Source organism: Cnephaeus nilssonii (genome assembly GCF_951640355.1).
Source record: "Cnephaeus nilssonii genome assembly, chromosome: 3".
Classification (NCBI taxonomy): Eukaryota; Metazoa; Chordata; class Mammalia; order Chiroptera; family Vespertilionidae; genus Cnephaeus; species Cnephaeus nilssonii.
In genome coordinates, this window is record NC_137074.1 from 30699023 (window position 1) to 30716824 (window position 17802).

The 17802-nt window shown below is 42.7% G+C and overlaps 1 protein-coding gene across 1 annotated transcript in view; it reads left to right on the top strand.

Moving 5' to 3' along the window:
* Positions 1–12095: 12095 nt before the first annotated feature.
* The window catches only part of PRKCI (protein kinase C iota), a 70566-nt gene continuing 64859 nt past the window's right edge, over positions 12096–17802 (top strand). Inside the window, exon 1 of the mRNA XM_079766737.1 lies at positions 12096–12447. Within this exon, the coding sequence (XP_079622863.1) occupies positions 12347–12447 (101 nt within the window). The 5' untranslated portion in view covers positions 12096–12346. The remainder of the gene's footprint in view (positions 12448–17802) is intronic.

Consider the following 17802-nt stretch of genomic DNA (forward strand, 5'->3'; position numbering starts at 1 on the left):
TTACTTGCTCTTCCACAAAATTAGCAATCTCTTTGTACTGCCCTATGCGTTGGAATGTTACATAATCTTGAATTATTATTTATCACAGGTTTATGTGTGGCCTTCCTAAGTAGACTACTCCAACTAGACTTGGGAGAATTTTAGATTTTACACTTTATTGTATGAAATGTAGAGCCTTGTACCTAGTGGACATGGAGCAGATGTTTCTTGATATTACTTAGATAATAGGTAATAAGTATGTTTAGATAATTCATGTTTAAAATAAGAAGCTCTTAGGCTTAAGTTTCATTCTGTTTCCTCCCTTTCAGAGATCAGGCAGCTCAGTCTTAGCTCAGGGTTAGGGGCTTAAGGAAGAAGCACCTTCTCTCACTTTCTAGTGATCCTCTGCTAGCTTTCCTGGAGGAATAGAGGGACCAGGGACCTAATAAGTAGTATAGACGGGGTGTCCCCTAAGCATGTATACACACTTTGAATGATTATAAAGTCAGTGTTTATTAACATGCAGTTCATTTTCAAAATTAAGCGAGTTATCAGCTGTTAAAGTGTGTACACATTTTTTGGGGATACCCTATATATTTAAATATTCCTTAATATTACTATTAAAAGTATTAAAATTATATTATAAGCATAAAAAACTTTGGCAGAATTCCCCCAACAATTCAATAAATTAAACGAACTCTCAAGGGAACTCTGAGTTGTAGTTTTAAATGACTGAGTCAGAAAGTAGAGAAAAACGTGCTGTTTTCCTTCTTATCTCAAGCTTTCTTTCTAGTTTTGAGGTGGAGGAAGGAGATGGAATAACCTAGCCTCATATTGCTTTATAGAACATAACCAGCATCTTTGAAACTGTTTAACTGAGTTAAAATACAAAATTAAGACTAAATAAAAAGCTGCCAAATGAGAAAGAATATGCCATGACATGATACTCAGTAGAATATTATGCCTCTATGGGAATACAGTGAGCCTGTTAATTGATTGTGATAAGACAAATTATGTGTGGGCTAAAGTGCTTCTCTAATAACTGAATACAGAGCATTTTAGCATGGGGTTAGGTCATGGAAAACAAACAAAAAACCCCTCAGAATTTTGTGAAGTTAATGTTTTCCCTCATCTACCAGAAATCACTCAATCTCTGTTTCAAATTCATGGTATTTTACATTTATGCTAGAGAATGAAACACATTGGATCAATGATAAAAATCATTCTCATTTCACTTCTCTGGACTTCATTTGTAAAATGAGGCCTAGACTTTTTGCTCCTCAAATTGTAATCAGTGGAACAACAGCATCAGCATCACGTGAAAGTTGGTTTGAAATGGAAAATCTGGGTCCCAAACTAGATCTCCTAAATCAGAATCCTCATTTTCAGAAAATCCCAACCTAATTTGTATGCATGTTTGAGAAGACTAACCTACATGGTATAATGTAACTTCCAGGTAGTAAATGCTACCATTCCATGATTCTAGTTGAAAGATTCCAAGTTAGGAAACATGAGAGTCACTTCCGTAGGAGTTACGCTTGACTTGAGTAAACGGATAGCTCAGCGTGTTGAACTAACCTTTCAGGTCACTGCTTTAACAAGGCAAAGAAAATAAAGACTTGCTCAGCTTGTTTGATGTCTCCGGCTTCTTTCCTATCACACTAAGATTAATTTTAGTATTTAAATGGACATAAACCAATGTAAACCTATTTAAATATTAAGTAATTTAATATTTGTTGAATTCCTGCAACTTTCTAAGTGCCACCAACACACACACGAAAAACCCTTTAAAGGTAAGATTCCTACTGTTGAGGCACCTAATGAAGATGGTAGCTTTGCTTGGAAAGTCTTAGTGTCTGGAGCCCTTTGCTGATTTAATTACAGGCTGATTTATAATTTGTTATTATCCAGAATAGGAAGCCACACCAAGTCATTAAAATACCTTATGCTTAAGTCTCAGGACGATAAGCACAATGTGCCGGTGGACTAACAGGCAGCTTCATCTCTGGAGTGCTGCTCCCATTGACACTGTGCGTGTGATCAAGCAGCCAGAAATCATTGTAGACTCTGAGCTCTGCTTTTTCTCCTGATTTCTGTGCGACCCCCTAATCGGATATGGTTTAATTCAAGGTCAGCAGAAATTCCGTATGAAAATACTTGAGTCCAGTAGGAAGTAGGTGAAGGTGGTAGAGGAATGAGCTGGTCCTCTGTGGCGGGGAGAAAGGTTGGCAACCTTGTGGGGCAGTTCTAGGAGCTCACTCCAGAGGCCCAGAGAGAATTAGATTACTGAAGGAGGCCAGTGCTGGGGTGGGTGAACTTCTGAAGCTGGGAACATTATTAGATTAGGTTCACATTTTCAATTGAATATGCCATCCTCATGAACAGGTTTGCCATTTCAAATCGGAGGGTAACGTACATTTGATGGCCAATTGCTATTAGTGATAGCATACTTGGTGTGCAAATGTCATTAAACAATGACACTTCTAAATGAAGTTTCTAGCTCAGCCAGCGTGGCTCAGTGGTTGAGCGTCGACCTATGAAAGAGGAGGTCATAGTTCGATTCCCGGTCAAGGCAGATGCCTGGGTTGTGGGCTCGATTCCCAGTGTGGAGCATGCAGGAGGCAGCCGATCAATGATTCTCTCTCATCATTGATGTTTCCATCCCTCTCTCCTTCTTCCTTCCTCTCTGAAATCAATAAATATTAAATAAAAATAAATAAAAATATTAAAAAATAAATAAATGAAGTTTCAATGGAGGCTCTTTCAACATCATTTCACTAGTCAACCTTGTGCCTTTCAGTCTAGTCAGATATAAATGGTTCTTCTGGTTCCTGAGGTAGCACTCAGGAGCTGCTGTAATTGCTCTTTGTCATTTCCTGGCACATAGTTTGCTATTTTGCATTATTTTTGTCTTTATTGGTGTATGTCCTGACATTCTATCTAGATTGTAACTTTCTTGAAAAGAAGGCGAGAGCCTAGTGCCTGGCACCAATTAACCCCATTGGAGATAATTATGTTGAGGTTTCTTAGACCTCTTTAATATTCAGTTACTTTCCTTAAGCAAATGTTTTATAATTTTATTGCTGATTCTTCTGCTTAACAGAACTCTCCATTGATGATTCATTAAAACAAACCTCTTCTTTCTTGTGTGTTTTTTTTTTTGTATTAACAACTTGCTACTTTATATTTTAAGACTTAAATGTAGTCCAACCTCAGGAAATCCTTATCAAGTAAAGCAAATGCTTATCCTTTTCTAATAGATAAGAAAAATGAAGCAAAGTGGTGTTGTTCAGTGTCAACAGACACTGAGAACCTATTATGTGCTAGGTGCAGGGATACAGAGATGAACAAAGTAGAGCTCCAACCTTATGAATGTGCCAGCAAGAAAATAAAGTATGATACTGTGCAATACAGGCTGCAACTGATACATAAACAGAGTGTAGAGCAGGAGTGCAGAAGAAGAGGAAACAGCCCTGACCGGTTTGGCTCAGTGGATAGAGCATCAGCCTGGGGACTGAAGGGTACCAGGTTCGATTCCGGTCAAGGGCATGTACCTTGGTTGTGGGCACATCCCCAGTAGGGGGTGTGCAAGAGGCAGCTGATGGATGTTTCTCTCTCATCGATGTTTCTAACTCTCTATCCCTCTCCCTTCCTTTCTGTAAAAAAAGCAATAAAATATATTTTTTAAAAAGAAGAAGAAGAAGAGGAAACATGAAGAGAATGGGTACCTAACAGCCTGGGAAGCAGAGGTGAGAAGGAGAGTAGAACTCGGCCAGGAGTGGCAGGGACTAAGTTAGGGAGGGCATTTCAGACTAAGTAGAGGATATGATATATACAAAGACAGAAATATGTGTCATTGGCATCAATGAATAAGCTTCTGTTTCTGTGATTATCAGGGAACACATGACGTGAATTTTAAAGTTATTTTAAATTCAAAGATCTTTTATTTCAAAGGCAAAATAAATTAAGGCCCAAACTGCTATGTCATTATGTGTAGTGTGGGAGTGAGATTGGGAGCTATAATGGAAATAAGTTTGTGCAGCTGGAGCAAAGGGAGTATCCAGATAACTTGGAGATAAAGTTGGCCTGATGTCAATGGGGCAGTGTGAGGGCGTAGGAGAAATAAGGGTAAAGGGAAGTCTTGGGGTTATTGCTTGCTATGTTAACAGAATGAAAACTAAACTCTCTCATGTAATCTCAGCTATCAGGACTGTTTAATCAGGAGTTTTGGTCATGGCTTCTGCTCTTGAAGGTTAAGTAAAACAATTAATATGATATTAGGACATGATCACACAGGACCTGTGTCCACTAGCTATTGTCTCCTTCACCATTCTCCAAGCAGGTTATTTCTTTGCTCCACCTTGGACAAGCACTCTGATAATGACAAAATTAGAGGATGTTAGCCAAAAAAATTTCAAATCCCTTAAGCCTATGGATTGGAGAATTAATTATTTTCCTATTAAAGTTATTGCAGTAAGACAAGTATAATTCAGCCCAGGGCTCACTGTTTATCGCCACAGGTCAAAAAGTCCCTCTAAATGATTAGGACTTGCAGTTTAAACACTTTTCTCTCCTTTTAAAGACATTATCACATGTTCAGTGTAACCACTGAAGAATGTTAGGTTAAGGGCAACAGGCTTACGCAAAATTGAAGGTATTCGTAAGCACCATTTTAAGTACAACCGAAAGATAATGGGCTTTGAGAGACTTGTTCACAGTGTCTACCATTGACTTCACATTTTAATCATTTGATTCTCAATTGAGAAACAGACATTGAAGACCCAGGAGCAGGATATATTAGATGACATCAAGAACATAGCAAACAAATTTTCATATTTGATCCTGGCTGCGGGACTCATTAATAAGGCTAATTAAAACTGAATATAAAGTTTTATCTATTCTGATCAGTCATTTTCTTGTTAGAGCAGCTCAATCTCTAGAAAGGAAGCCAAATTTTCCTAAACAGGTGATTAATGTGATGCCAAGTTCCTTTTAAACCTTTTTACACAGTCTGGTTTTCTTTAGCCAAAGAGATGATTAGATAGTTTCTGGTATTTTGTTACTAAAAGTGACATCATTTCTGTGTCCTGATCATCCTATATACATAAATGTTTGTGCCTTATTGACTTTAAAAATTAATGTCAGAGCACTTCCAGAATGGAGACACGAGGAGCTCCCGGTATATTCTCCTTATTGAAACAACCACACTGATCAAAATTATAAAAAACAACAACCATTGTCTCAGACAATGAGGCAATTTATGCCTCAAGGTATTGTCAAAAACACTGGAGCAATAAGTTGCCAATTAGTGAAGGCTAACAGCTGGTAGTGATATCAATAACAGTAAGCCAGCCAAAAGCTTGATAGGGAGGTGAAGGAAAGGGAACCTAACTAGGGAGGGAAAGAGAGAGGGAGAGAGAGAGAGAGAGAGAGAGAGAGAGAGAGAGAGAGAGAGAGAGAGAGAGATTTGTTGTTTCACATATTTTGCATTCATTGGTTGCTTCTTGTATGGGCCCTGACCAGAGAATTAAGCCCATAACCTTTCCCTGTGCGCTCAGTGGTTAGTGCATGGGTCCTCGCACTGCAGGTCAAGGGTTCGACTTTCCCTCAAGGCCATTCCCAGGCCCTGGTCAGGGCTTGTGCAGGAGGCAACCAATTGATGTATCTCTCTCACATCAATGTTTTCTCTCTCTCTTTCCTTCCCTTCCCTCCCTTCCATGCTCTCTTGGGTGAGGATTAATAAAGATAAACAAAACAAAAAACACCTTGCAACCTTGGCATATCAGAACAACACTCTAACTTGAACTACTGCACTAATGCAAAAATAGCATGTTAAGTGAAAGAAGTCAGATACAACCGACCACATATTATTTGATTACATTTACGTAAAATGTCCAGAAAGGGCAAACTATAGAGACAGAACATGGATTACTGGTTGGCTAAGGCTAGAGGTATAAGTTGAATTAATTGTAAGTGCATGACAGATCAGGGGTAGTAAAAATGTTTAGGACCTGATGGGTAGCTCAGTTGGTTGGAGCGTTGTCCCAGTACCACAAGGTTGCAGTTTGATCCTCGGTCAGGGCATATACTAGAAACAGCCAAAGAATACATAAATGAGTGGAGCAATAAATCGATGTCTCTTTCTTCAAAAATTAATTAAAATTTTTTTTAATGTTCTAAAACTGATTTATGGTGATGAATGCATAATTGAACAAATTTTCTAAAAGTCACTCTATTACACACTGGAAACAGGCCAATTTTAACATTTGTAAAGTATACTTCAATAAAGTAAGAAAATGTCTAAAGGAGAGAGACATTGTAATAATGCTGTACTCACTATGTTCTTTCATAGTCTCCTTCCCAACACTTAGTTCTTTCAGGTTCTTCATTTTTTCGTAAATGTATTATATTACTCAACATCTTATAAGAATCATTACATTGTGAATTTCCTAAAGATATTTGTCACCAAATACTTACAATTAAATTTGAAATTCCCCTGGGAGGGAGAAGTCAAGGTGACATTGTGTATGCCAAAGCTGCATCCTATGAGGAAAGACATCAGAGGCTGCACAGTGAGGGGGAAATAGAGTTTTCCGAATTGGTTTGGCCAAGTCACTGAACAAATAAACAAACAACTATGACAACAAGCCCTGGAGCCAGTCAGGATCAGTCTCCAGAGTTGGTACAATGGAAATATATAGTTTGCAAACAAAAAATTATGAGACATACAAAGAAACAGGCAAGTGGGAACCATATACACAGAAACTGCCTTTGAGAAGACACTGCTGTTGGACTTAGCAGTCAAAGGCTTCAAAGCAGCAATTATAAATATGTACAAAGAACTAAAGAAAACCATGCTTGTGTGTATAGATTCAAAATATCTCAACAAAATGTTAGCAAACTAAATCAGCAATATATAAAAAGGATATTACATATCATAACCTAGTAGAATTGGTCCCAGGATTGCAAGGATAGCTTATACCCAAAAACCAATTAATGTAACATACTGTATTAATAGAATAAAGGACTAAATCACATGATTATCTCAATGGACATAGAAAAAGCACTAAACAAAACCCAACATCTTTTCATAATAAAAATAGTCAACAAACTAGAAATGGAATAGAACATTCTCAACCTTTTAAAGGGTACCTACAAAAAAAAATCTAGAGTAGTCATCACATTTAATGGTAAAAGATTGAAAACTATTCATGTAAAATTGAAACTAGGTTAAGGATGTTCACCCTCTCTTTATTCACCAGGTTCCAGCTGAGGCAATGAGGTAAGAAAAAGAAATAAAAAGCATCCAGATTGAAAAGAAAGATGGAAATCAATCTGTATTCTAAAATGGCATAATCTTGACTACAGGAAATTCTAAGAAATCCACCAAAACCACTAATAAAAAAGTTCAACAAGCTTGTAGGATACAAGGTATATGCAAAATCGATTGTATTTTTATACACTAGCATGAATAATACAAATGAAATTAAGATGGAAATGTAAATTGACATAGCCGCTATGGAAAACAGTATGAAAGTTCCTCAAAAAATTAAAAATAGAATTATCAGCCCTAGACAGTTTGGCTCAGTGGATAGAGTGTCGGCCTGCAGACTGAAGAGTCTCGGGTTCGATTCCAGTCAAAGGCACATGCCTGGGTTGCACTCAATTCCCAGTGCGGGGCATGCAGGAGGTAGCCTGAGTGATTCTCTCTCATCATTGATGTTTCTATCTCTCTCTCCCTCTCCCTTCCTCTCTGAAATCAATAAAAATATATTTTTTAAAAACAGAATTACCATAGTCCAGCTATCCCATTTCATAATAGCCAAGACCTGGATACAACCTAAGTGTCCATCGGTGGATGAATGGATAAAGAAAATGTAATATATACACACAACAGAATATTATTCAACCACAAAAAAGAAAAAAATCCTGCCATTTGCAACAATGTGAATGGACCTTAAGGGTTTTATGCTAAGTGAAATAAGTCAAACAGAGAAAGGTTAATACCGGATGATTGCACTTATATGTGACATCTTTAAAACAATAAAAACCTCATTAATACAGAAAACAGATGGATGGGTTGGGGGGTTTGGAGAAATGAGTGAAGGTGGTCAAAAGGTACAAACTTCCAGATATAAAATAAATAAATACTGGAAATGTAATGTTCAGCATGGTGACTATAGTTGATCCTGTATTTAAAAGTGGTTAAGAAAGTAAATATTAAAAGTGCTCATCACAAAAAATAAAATTTGTAACCATGTGGTGATGGATCATTTTGCAAAATATACAAATCATTGTGTTGTACACCTGAAACTAATATAATGTTATATGTCTTTTATATCTCAACTAGAGGCCCGGGGCACGAAATTCGTGCACGGGGGGGGGGGGGGGGGGGAGGGAGGCGGGGGTTTGAGGTCCCTCAGCCTGGCCTGCACCCTTTTCAATCCAGGATCCCTCTCGCAATCCGGAACCACTGGCTCCTAACCGCTCACCTGCCTGCCTGCCTGATGCCCCTAACTGCTCCCCTGCTGGCCTGATGGCCCTAACTGCTCTCCCCTGCCGACCTGATCCCCCAACTGCTCTCCCCTTCTGGCCTGATCACCCTAACTGCCTAACTGCTCCCCCCTGCTGGCCTGATCCCCCTAACTGCCCTCCCCTGCCGGCCTGATAGCCCTAGCTGCCTAACTGCTCTCCCCTCCTTGCCTGATCCCCTTACTGCCTATCTGCACTCCCCTCCTGGCCTGATCCCCCTAACTGCCTATCTGTTCTCCCCTCCTGACCTGATCCCCCTAACTGCCTATCTGCGCTCCCCTCCTTGCCTGATCACCCTAACTGCCTATCTGTTCTCCCCTCCTGACCTGATCCCCCTAACTGCCTATCTGCTCTCCCCTCCTGGACTGATCCCCCTAACTGCACCCCCCTCTCCGGCCTGGTCGCCCCCAACTGCCCCTCCCTGCCAGCCTGGTTGCCCCTTAGTGCCCCCCCTGCTGGCCTGATTGCCCCCAACTGCCCCCCTCTGCCAGCCTGGTTGCCCCCAACTACCCCCCCTGCTGGCCTAGTTGCCCCTCACTGCCCCCCTCCTGCCAGCCTGGTCACCCCCAACTGCCCCTCCCCCCACTGGCCTGGTAATCCCCAACTGCCCCCCCTGCTGGCCTGGTTGCCCCACGCAGCCTGCTGGTCAGTCGTTGGGTCATCCCTCGCTAGCCCCCCTGCCAGCCTTGTCACCTCATGCAGCCTGCTGTTTGGTTGTTACTGTGAGGGCATCATGACCAATTTGCATATTACCCTTTTATTAGTATAGATAGAAATGTAAGGGATGCAGAATAGTCAAAACAATTTTGAAGAAAACAAAGTTGTAAGACTCAAATTTCTCTGTTTTATGTTGCTACAAAACTACAGTAATGTAAACAGTGTGATTCTTGCATAAGGATGGATAGATAGATCAATGGAATATAATTGAGAATCTGTCTATACAAATAAAAGAGCAACATGCTAATTAGACTGGGAGACCGTCCGGAGACCTTCCAGACATCCTTCCAGACAAAGCCATGGTGGCAGGGCTGAGGCAGAGGTGGTTAGGGGCAATCAGGCTGGCAGGGGAGGGCAGTTAGGGGGATCAGGCGGCAGGCAGAGGTAGTTAGGGGTGATCAGGCAGGCAGGCAGGCAGGCAGGCAGAGGGGTTAGAGGTGATCAGGCAGGCAGGCAGAGGCAGTTAGGGGCAATCAGGCAGGCAGGCAGGTGAGCGGTTAGGAGCCAGCGGTCCCAGGTTGCGAGAGGGATCCCTGTGGGATCGGGCCTAAATTAGCAGTCGGACATCCCCCAAGGGGTCCCCGATTAGTGTGCAGGCTGGGCTGAGGGGAACACCCCCCATGCACAAATTTCGTGCACCAGGCCACTAGTCTATATATATAAAAGGCTAAGTGACCATCGCATCAGAAACAACCAAGTGAACGACTGAAAAGGCTGTGTGGGGCGACCAGGCCGACAGGCGGGTTAGTGAGGGGCGACCAAATGACCAAGCAGCAGGCTGCGTGGGGCAAGCAGGCCGGCAGGGGACTTAGTGAGGGGCGACCAAAGGACCGAGCAGCAGACTGCGTGGGGCGACCAGACCGGCAGGGGGGTTAGTGAGGGGTGACCAAACGACTGGGCAGCAGGCTGCATGGGGCTAACAGGCCCACGGGGGGGGGCAGTTGGGGGTGACCAGACCAGCAGGGGGGGCAGTGAGGGGCAACCAGGCCTGCAGGGGAGGGCAGTTAGGGATGACCAGGCCAGCAGGGGAGGGCAATTGGGGGTGACCAGGCCTGCAGGGGAGGGCAGTTAGGGGCGACCAGGCTGGCAAGGGAGGGAAGTTAGGGGTGACTGGGCCAGCAGGGGAGGGCAGTTAGGGGTGATCAGGCTGGCAGGCAGAAGTGGTTAGGGGCAATCAGGCAGGCAGGCAGGTGAGGGGTTGGGAGCCAGCAGTTCTGGATTGTGAGAAGGATGTCTGACTGCCCGTTTAGGCCCAATCCTACTGGGCAGTTGAACATCCCTCGAGGGGTCCCAGATTGGAGAGGGTGCAGGCTGGGCTGAGAGACACCTCCCACCCCAACCCCCCGTGCACGAATTTCATGCACCGGGCCTCTAGTTGATTCATATTTAACACTAGAGGCCCGGTGCACGACATTCGTGCACTGGGGAGGGTGTCCTCAGCCCAGCCTGCACCTTCTCCAATATGGGACCCCTGCACCTTCTCCAATATGGGACCCCTATGGAATCGGGCCTAATCCTGCAGTTGGACATCCCTTTCACAATCCGGGACCATTGGCTCCTAACTGCTCACCTGCCTGCCTGATTGCTCCCTAACTGCTCCCTTGCTGGCCTGATTGACACCTAACTGCTCCTCTGTGGGCCTGATTGCCCCCAAATACCCTCACCTGCTGGCCTGATCACCCCCAAGGCTTTTATTAGTATAGATGCTGATGCAGGGCCCCAGTTGCCATAAACTCTGATACCAAGTCTTTCAATGGGGATTTTTATTAAAAGCATATAATCCACGTTTGTAATAGTTCAAGAACATACCAGGCTAAGTGTCAGAATATAGCAGACTAATCATCATAAATAACTCTGATGCGTCAATCCCCCAACCCTGTGTTTTCATAGTAAGAAAAGTTATTTCGTCGATGATTCCAACTCTTTTAGCATGGGTTGGTACCAGGACTGATGCAGCGGCTGGATTCATGCTGTGACAGAGCCAAGACCAGTGGAAGGACAGATTCTTTTAATCCTTTGTTAGCCAGTGTTAACAGAAAAAAATGCTGATGGATGGATGGATGGAAGGATGGATTGGCTACATCCATTGTACACTTGTTCTATGCAATATACACGGGCCTAGATATGGGGGCCAAGAAGGAAGAAAAGTCAGTCTTCTCTCATATTTTCTTAGTTGAGTTTCCGCCTTTATTACTTTCATTATTACATTGGCTACACTATTTAATTCTACCCATGAAAGAGGCTATGCTGAGCAGGTAATCCAACTTTCGTTCCTACAAAAAGGCACTGTATAATTGGGATGATTAATGCAACTGGAAGGGAGAATTCATCACAGAAAAAAAAAAAGCCGAGATCGTGACGCAGCCCAGTCATTTCAGTGACTTGGGATGCCCAAGCTGGATTCAGGATTTCCACTTTCACGGCTCCTGGGGCGCGCAAGCTGGAGACACTCAGCGAGAAGGCCGGGCGCTCTGCACGTACGGAACCTCAAGTCCCAGAATCCCCCGGGGACTCCAAATCCCAGAAACCCGCTCAGGAGATCTACCCGAATCCCAAGTCGGCTGACCACGGACGCCACCAAGTTAGGAAACTGGGGTGAGAGGCCGCAGCATTCCCCCTCTACCATTTCCCCTGTAGGGAGAGGGCCTTTTTTGAACTGCAGTTACCAAAACCTTCGCATTCTCTCCGACACGGCTTCCACGGAAGACCCTGTCTCGGTCTGTGATGGGATGGTTAGCGCCTCCCTTTACTCTCCCCCCCTTTTCCTTGCCCTCCGTCGGAATGGTTCAGCCGGGCATTGAGGCTCCTGGAGCCGGCTCGGTGGTGGCGCCCTCCCTCCCCCGGAATGTGGGCTTTCGGAGCCCGCGAGGTGGGAGGGACCCAGGCGGGGAGGCGTGCTGGGTCCTCGCCGAGGTAGAGGCGGTGGCGGCCGCGGGCGGTGGGAGGAGCCGCGTGGTTCCGGCTGCCCGGGCGAGGCGACCCTTGGGTCCGGCGCCGCGGGCGGGAGGACAGGTAGAGGAGCGGAGCGCCGTGGCTCCGGGGAAGGCTCGGGCGGCGGCGTCCCCCGGCGCGCCCCCAGCACCCTCGGCCTCCGGCGTTGAGGCGGGGGAGGAAGGAGATGCCGACCCAGAGGGACAGCACGACCATGTCTCACCCGATCGCAGGCGGCGGCTTCGGGGACCATTCTCACCAGGTCCGGGTGAAAGCCTACTACCGCGGGTGAGTGCCCCGGCGTAGAGGTGGGGAGGGCGGGGAAAGGCCAGCTCCACTTGGCCCGGAGGCGGGCAGGGGTGGGCGGCTGGAGAGGTGGTGGCGGACTGGACATGTGGTGGCAGGTTGGTCTGGGAGGGCGGACTCTGGGGACTCGGGATGGGTGGTCGGGGGAGGAGCATGGGTTCGCTGGGTGGGAGCACCCTCCAAGGGTGGTGCAGGGCCGTCCGGGAGTCGCGTGGCTCAGGGTCCAGAGTAGGGTCCGAGGGAGGAGCCTGGGAATCGAGTCGGTCCACCTACCTGATGGGTTGGATAGACTCGCCTAATGAGAAATGTACACGGGTTTGGAGGTCATTAAGTCTGGACGTGTTATTTGGCGTTGACTCCGAGTGATGCCTCAGTGAGCGAAGTTTGCTGTGGGCTGAAAAGATGGGGGGCTCCAGTTTGCCGGCCCCTTTGATTTCCAGCAGGCCTAAAGCCTCTGGTTCTCCAAGCCAGGTTTCTTTCATTGCCTAGAAGAGTTCACCGAGTGTACTAGTATCTGGACTGTGGTCCGGCGGCCAGTAAATTAGACTGAGCAGTTATTATTCAAGAGTAGAGTTGATGCGTTTTTAGGGATGTGCATTAGGTATTTATATCTCCAAGATTAGAGTGTGCACGCGTAAAAGTTTTGGGAATGCTTCTCTGTAAATGTTGTTGCCTCTTGGGTCTTCCGATAGGGTGAGACAATGCCAGGTGAGAAGAGGAGGAGGCTGGGCACAGCTGGAAAGTCTGTGATCTTTATTCATATTATTATCTAAGTTATAATTACTGTGGTTACCAGAAATAATCCAGCCCTGCGATCGTTGTATTAAATCGTATTCCATAATCAGTGACCTGAAGTGTCCCCATTCCCTTGAATTCAGTTGTGGTTTTTAAATTTCTTCCGTATACTTATATTTAGGAGAATTAGAAAGGTGAAATGTTAGTGTGAGAACAAAGGTTTGGAACGAAGGGTTAACAGAAAACCCAACCATCTTGGCATGTCTTACTGCTTGTCCAAGCAGAAATAAATTGCTTTAAAAAACTCAGGCACTGGGAGGTTGAAACTGCAATGCATACTTGTACATTCCTGAAAGGATCAGTGAAGATAGCAAACTTTCAAAGCAAAACTCTCGTTTTGATGTCAAAGAAAATATAAACCCCTAAATGTTACTGATTGATGTAAGGACATACTAGTTTATTTTGTTTGCTGCCAGGAAGCCTCTGATCTATGTGTATCAGCTTGACTGTATTCAGAAGTTGTTCATAGGTATTTTGGACAATATCAGTGTTTTTGCTTAAATTGATCAAGGAGGTTTTTTGTTTGTTTGTTAATTTTCCCAAGGATATTTTCCCTATTGATTTTTAGAGAGAGTGAAAGGGCGGGGAGGGGGAAGAGAGAGAGACATTAAGGTGAGAGAGACACATTGATTGGTTGCCTCTCCAATGCACCCCAACTGGGGTCAGGGATCGAGCCTATACCCCATGTACCTGCCCTTGACCAGGAATTGAACCCACAACCCTAGGACTGATGCTCTAACCACTGGGAACACCAGCCAGGGTGATCAAGGAGGTCTTGATTTTAAAACAATGCCAAGAATGGTGTGTGGGTTTTTTTTATTTTTAAATGGTTTGTAGTTGTCACAGTTGACTTGAGGATGGTCAGCTATGAATTTTGCATTATGGGAAAAAAGCTTTGCTTCTTTTATCTTACCTTTAATTTAATAGATATTTCACTTTAGAGTGTGTTCCATTTTATAAAGTCTACAGTTCATGAGTTGTTAGGTACAGAGAATGAAATACAGTACCTGGTTGTTGTTTTTTTAAGGTATCTGATTATTGGTAGTTTAAAAGATAGATTAAAAAATGAATATACACACATGGTAGGAGAGTGCAAATTGTACAGATGTAAAATAAAGTGTTCTCCATCTCACCTTCCCAACCTCCAGAGATACTGTTGACAGTTGATTTCTGGTTCTTCTGGAGGTTGCCTTTATTATTTTAAAAGTTATAGTTCTGTTTTGTGATTTATCAATTTGTGATAATATCTTTTGATACTCTGAAAGATGAGAAATTGGATGCATACTACCTTTTGTTTTTCTCCTCCTGGTGCCTCTCAATTTTTAATGTTAGTCTATTGTTTTTAGTTTTCTGATTTACCTTTATGACTTTAAATATGTAAAGTCTTGACTTATTAAATATGGGTAGTTTTTAATTATTCCAACTATGGAAGATGAAGAAACTGGTGCTTCTTTGTTCCCATTTTTATTAGTTTGACAAATGTACATAGGCCTAATTAGTAAATTAAAATCAGTGTAAGCTTCTCCTTTGGAAAGAAATCAAAGTATGCTATACTTTAGGAATGCATTATCATATTTTCTTGGCTCATTACCCTTTTAATGCTTGACTAAAATTTCTCAAAGACATTCAAGCTAACATTTTCTTTGTTTTATTTTATATCTATGAATTTTTGCTAAGGAATGAAAGAATCTTTTGCCCTTTAGTGCTTTTAATTCAATGAAAGCTTTCTAATAGTGCCTTCATTTCAAGCCTCATTTAAAGACAACATCAGCACTCTAAATTGTACCAATTTCTGCCCTCTGAAATTAGATCTGTTAAGATTATATGTTTTTAACAATAGTCTAAATTGATGGTTATGATATTACAGTCACCTGCACATTACTGCAGATGAAACTAAAATGAGTCACCAATGAGGATAGTTAATAAACAGGTTGACTAACTAGAACACCTACCTGATTTTAAAATAAAAATCCTTCTTGTCGAGAAATGTAAGGACAATCTGCATTGGAAAAAAAGTATTTTTATTTCAGATTTTCTGAATAGCTATTATCCAAGAGCTTTCCTCTTATTTCCTTCCAACAATATTTCTATCCAGTAAATGTTGTATCTTGGAATAGCAGCATTTTGTAGTGATTAAATGGCCCTCTCCTTTCAAAGATGTGTATAGTGTTATCATTCTGTTAAATTTCTTTTTAGTACAAATGTGATGTCTCCTAGCTATAACAGACATTTAATTAGATTTTTTTTCTAGTTTTTAAGCAGGAAAGTAATAGCACTGAGACCCTGATTTTATTGGAGCCCACTTAAGAGTGCCTGTCTCACAGCCTGAACCCCTCTTTCCTTGCCTCGGTAGCTTGTCAGTGAGTGGCCTTCCTTCAATCATAAACTGAGTGGTATTAGTTCGGAGGAAGAGAAACAGGTTTTGTTGGTTAGTGATAGATTGCCATGGGATGTGACTATCCTTATATGAAATTACTTGTTATTATGGGATCAAATTTAACAAGGAAATGTCTGGACTACTCATTTCTTTACATTGTAAGTGTTTAGGAAATTTTGTAAAAACTGCTTTTTAAACTACTGCTGTTGAGCAGTTACAACAATCCAGAGGATTCTTTGTGTGCACATCTACAGATAAGAAGATTGTTAACTCCTTGCATATTTGGAATGTATAGCTGGTTCAGTGAAGAAATCGGCAGGATATTTTTTTACTGTTAACAAGTCTTGGCAAGACTTGTTTTTTAAAGTATTGCAACATAATTTTAGTGATAGATTTTAGTAATGGTTCTAAGGAAATAAAAATAGTGTATGGAGTTGAAAATTGGGGCAATGTTAGATATTGATCCTAGAGCTTCTGCTTGGCACCTCACCATAGAGCAATTGATCCATAGCTTTACTGGGGAGAGAGAAAGGACATGGTGGCCTGGTGCCAAAAACCAACACCAAAACAACCCTCTCAGAAATTTGAATTAGATGATATGGAGATAAGTTGCTTGTTAGCAGTGAGGACTAAAGCTGAAGAGTTGAGGAAGAGGCTGGTGAGCCCAGGCTCGACCATGTGCAAGATCTAATGAAGCAGAGGAGAAAGAAACAGTTCTCTACAGAAAGTTCTCCCTGCCGGGCCGATGTGGTTCAGTAGTTGAGCGTTCACCCATGAACAAGGTCATGGTTCGGTTCCCAGTCAGGGCACATGTCGGGGTTTCAGGCTAAATCCCTAGTAGGAGTGCAGGAGGCAGCTGATCGAAGTTTCTCTCTCATCATTGATGTTTCTATCTTTCTCTCTCTCCCTTTCTCTTCCTCTCTGAAATCAATAAAAACATACATATTTAAAAAAAATTTCCCTAGAGGTCCAAGATAGCTTTCTAATACAACTCCCAAACCTCCTTTTAAGGTGTTGTTTTTTTTTTTAATGATTGAAATGGACCTTGTGAAACATGAATTTTAAAAATTCCAGTCTTACGATTTCACATATTACTTAAATGTGTTTGAATTCAATGTAATAAACTTGTTGGCCCTGGATGGTGTGGCTCAGTTGGTTAGAGCGTTGTACTGTGCACCAAAGGGTCACAGTTTTGGTTCTCAGTCAGGACACATACCCAGGTTGCAGGTTCGATCCCCAGTCAGGAGCATACAGGAGGCAAACAATCAACGTTTCTCTCTTTCTTCCTCTCCCTTTCTCCTTCTCCCTCGCCTTCTCCCTTTCTCCTTCTCCCTTCCTCTCTCTCTAGAATCAATGAAAAGCATATCCTTGGGTGAGGATTAAAAATAAATATATATATTGTTGAACACCTACTATAAGCTAGGCGTGTGGTGCTAAGGTGGACACAGAGGATAATACAAGGCTCCGCCCTTGAGGAACTAAGAAACTAATAGGAGGAAAGACATAGAAGTGTTAGTAAATGTGTGTGTACGGTATTTGCAGGGATGGATGTTGGAGACGGGTTTGGGTGAGGGAAGCCTTCCTAGAGGATGAAATGTTTGAGGCTTTTATTTTTATTTTTTAATATATATATATATTTTTATTGATTTCAGAGAGGAGGGGAGAGGGAGAGAGGGATAGAAACATCAATGATGAGAGAGAATCATTGATTGGCTTCCTCCTGCACGCCCCCTACTGGGGATCAAGCCCACAAGTGCCCTGACTAGGAATTGAATTCAGGATCTCTTGGTCCATGGGACGACGCTCAATCCACTGAACCATACCAGCCGGACTATAGTTAATTTTGATGTACTAGTATGTTATGGAAAGACCCATTTCATTAATTTTCTGTTTCCAGATTTTCTTGGCTATTCTTGTATATTTTCTCTTCCAGATTAATTTTTGAAGGTTTTTATAGGTTACAAAAAAAAAAAAAAATCTTACTGGCATTTTGATTTGCAATTGCATTGAATTTATAGACTAACTTGAGAACTGCCAGTTTTATAATATTCAGCTGTCTTACAAGGCTATGGTATAATACCTATTTATTAATTTCTTTCATGTTTTTCAGGAAATTTCCCATCCCATAGGTCTTACACATTTCCTGTTAAGTTTATTCTTAGATA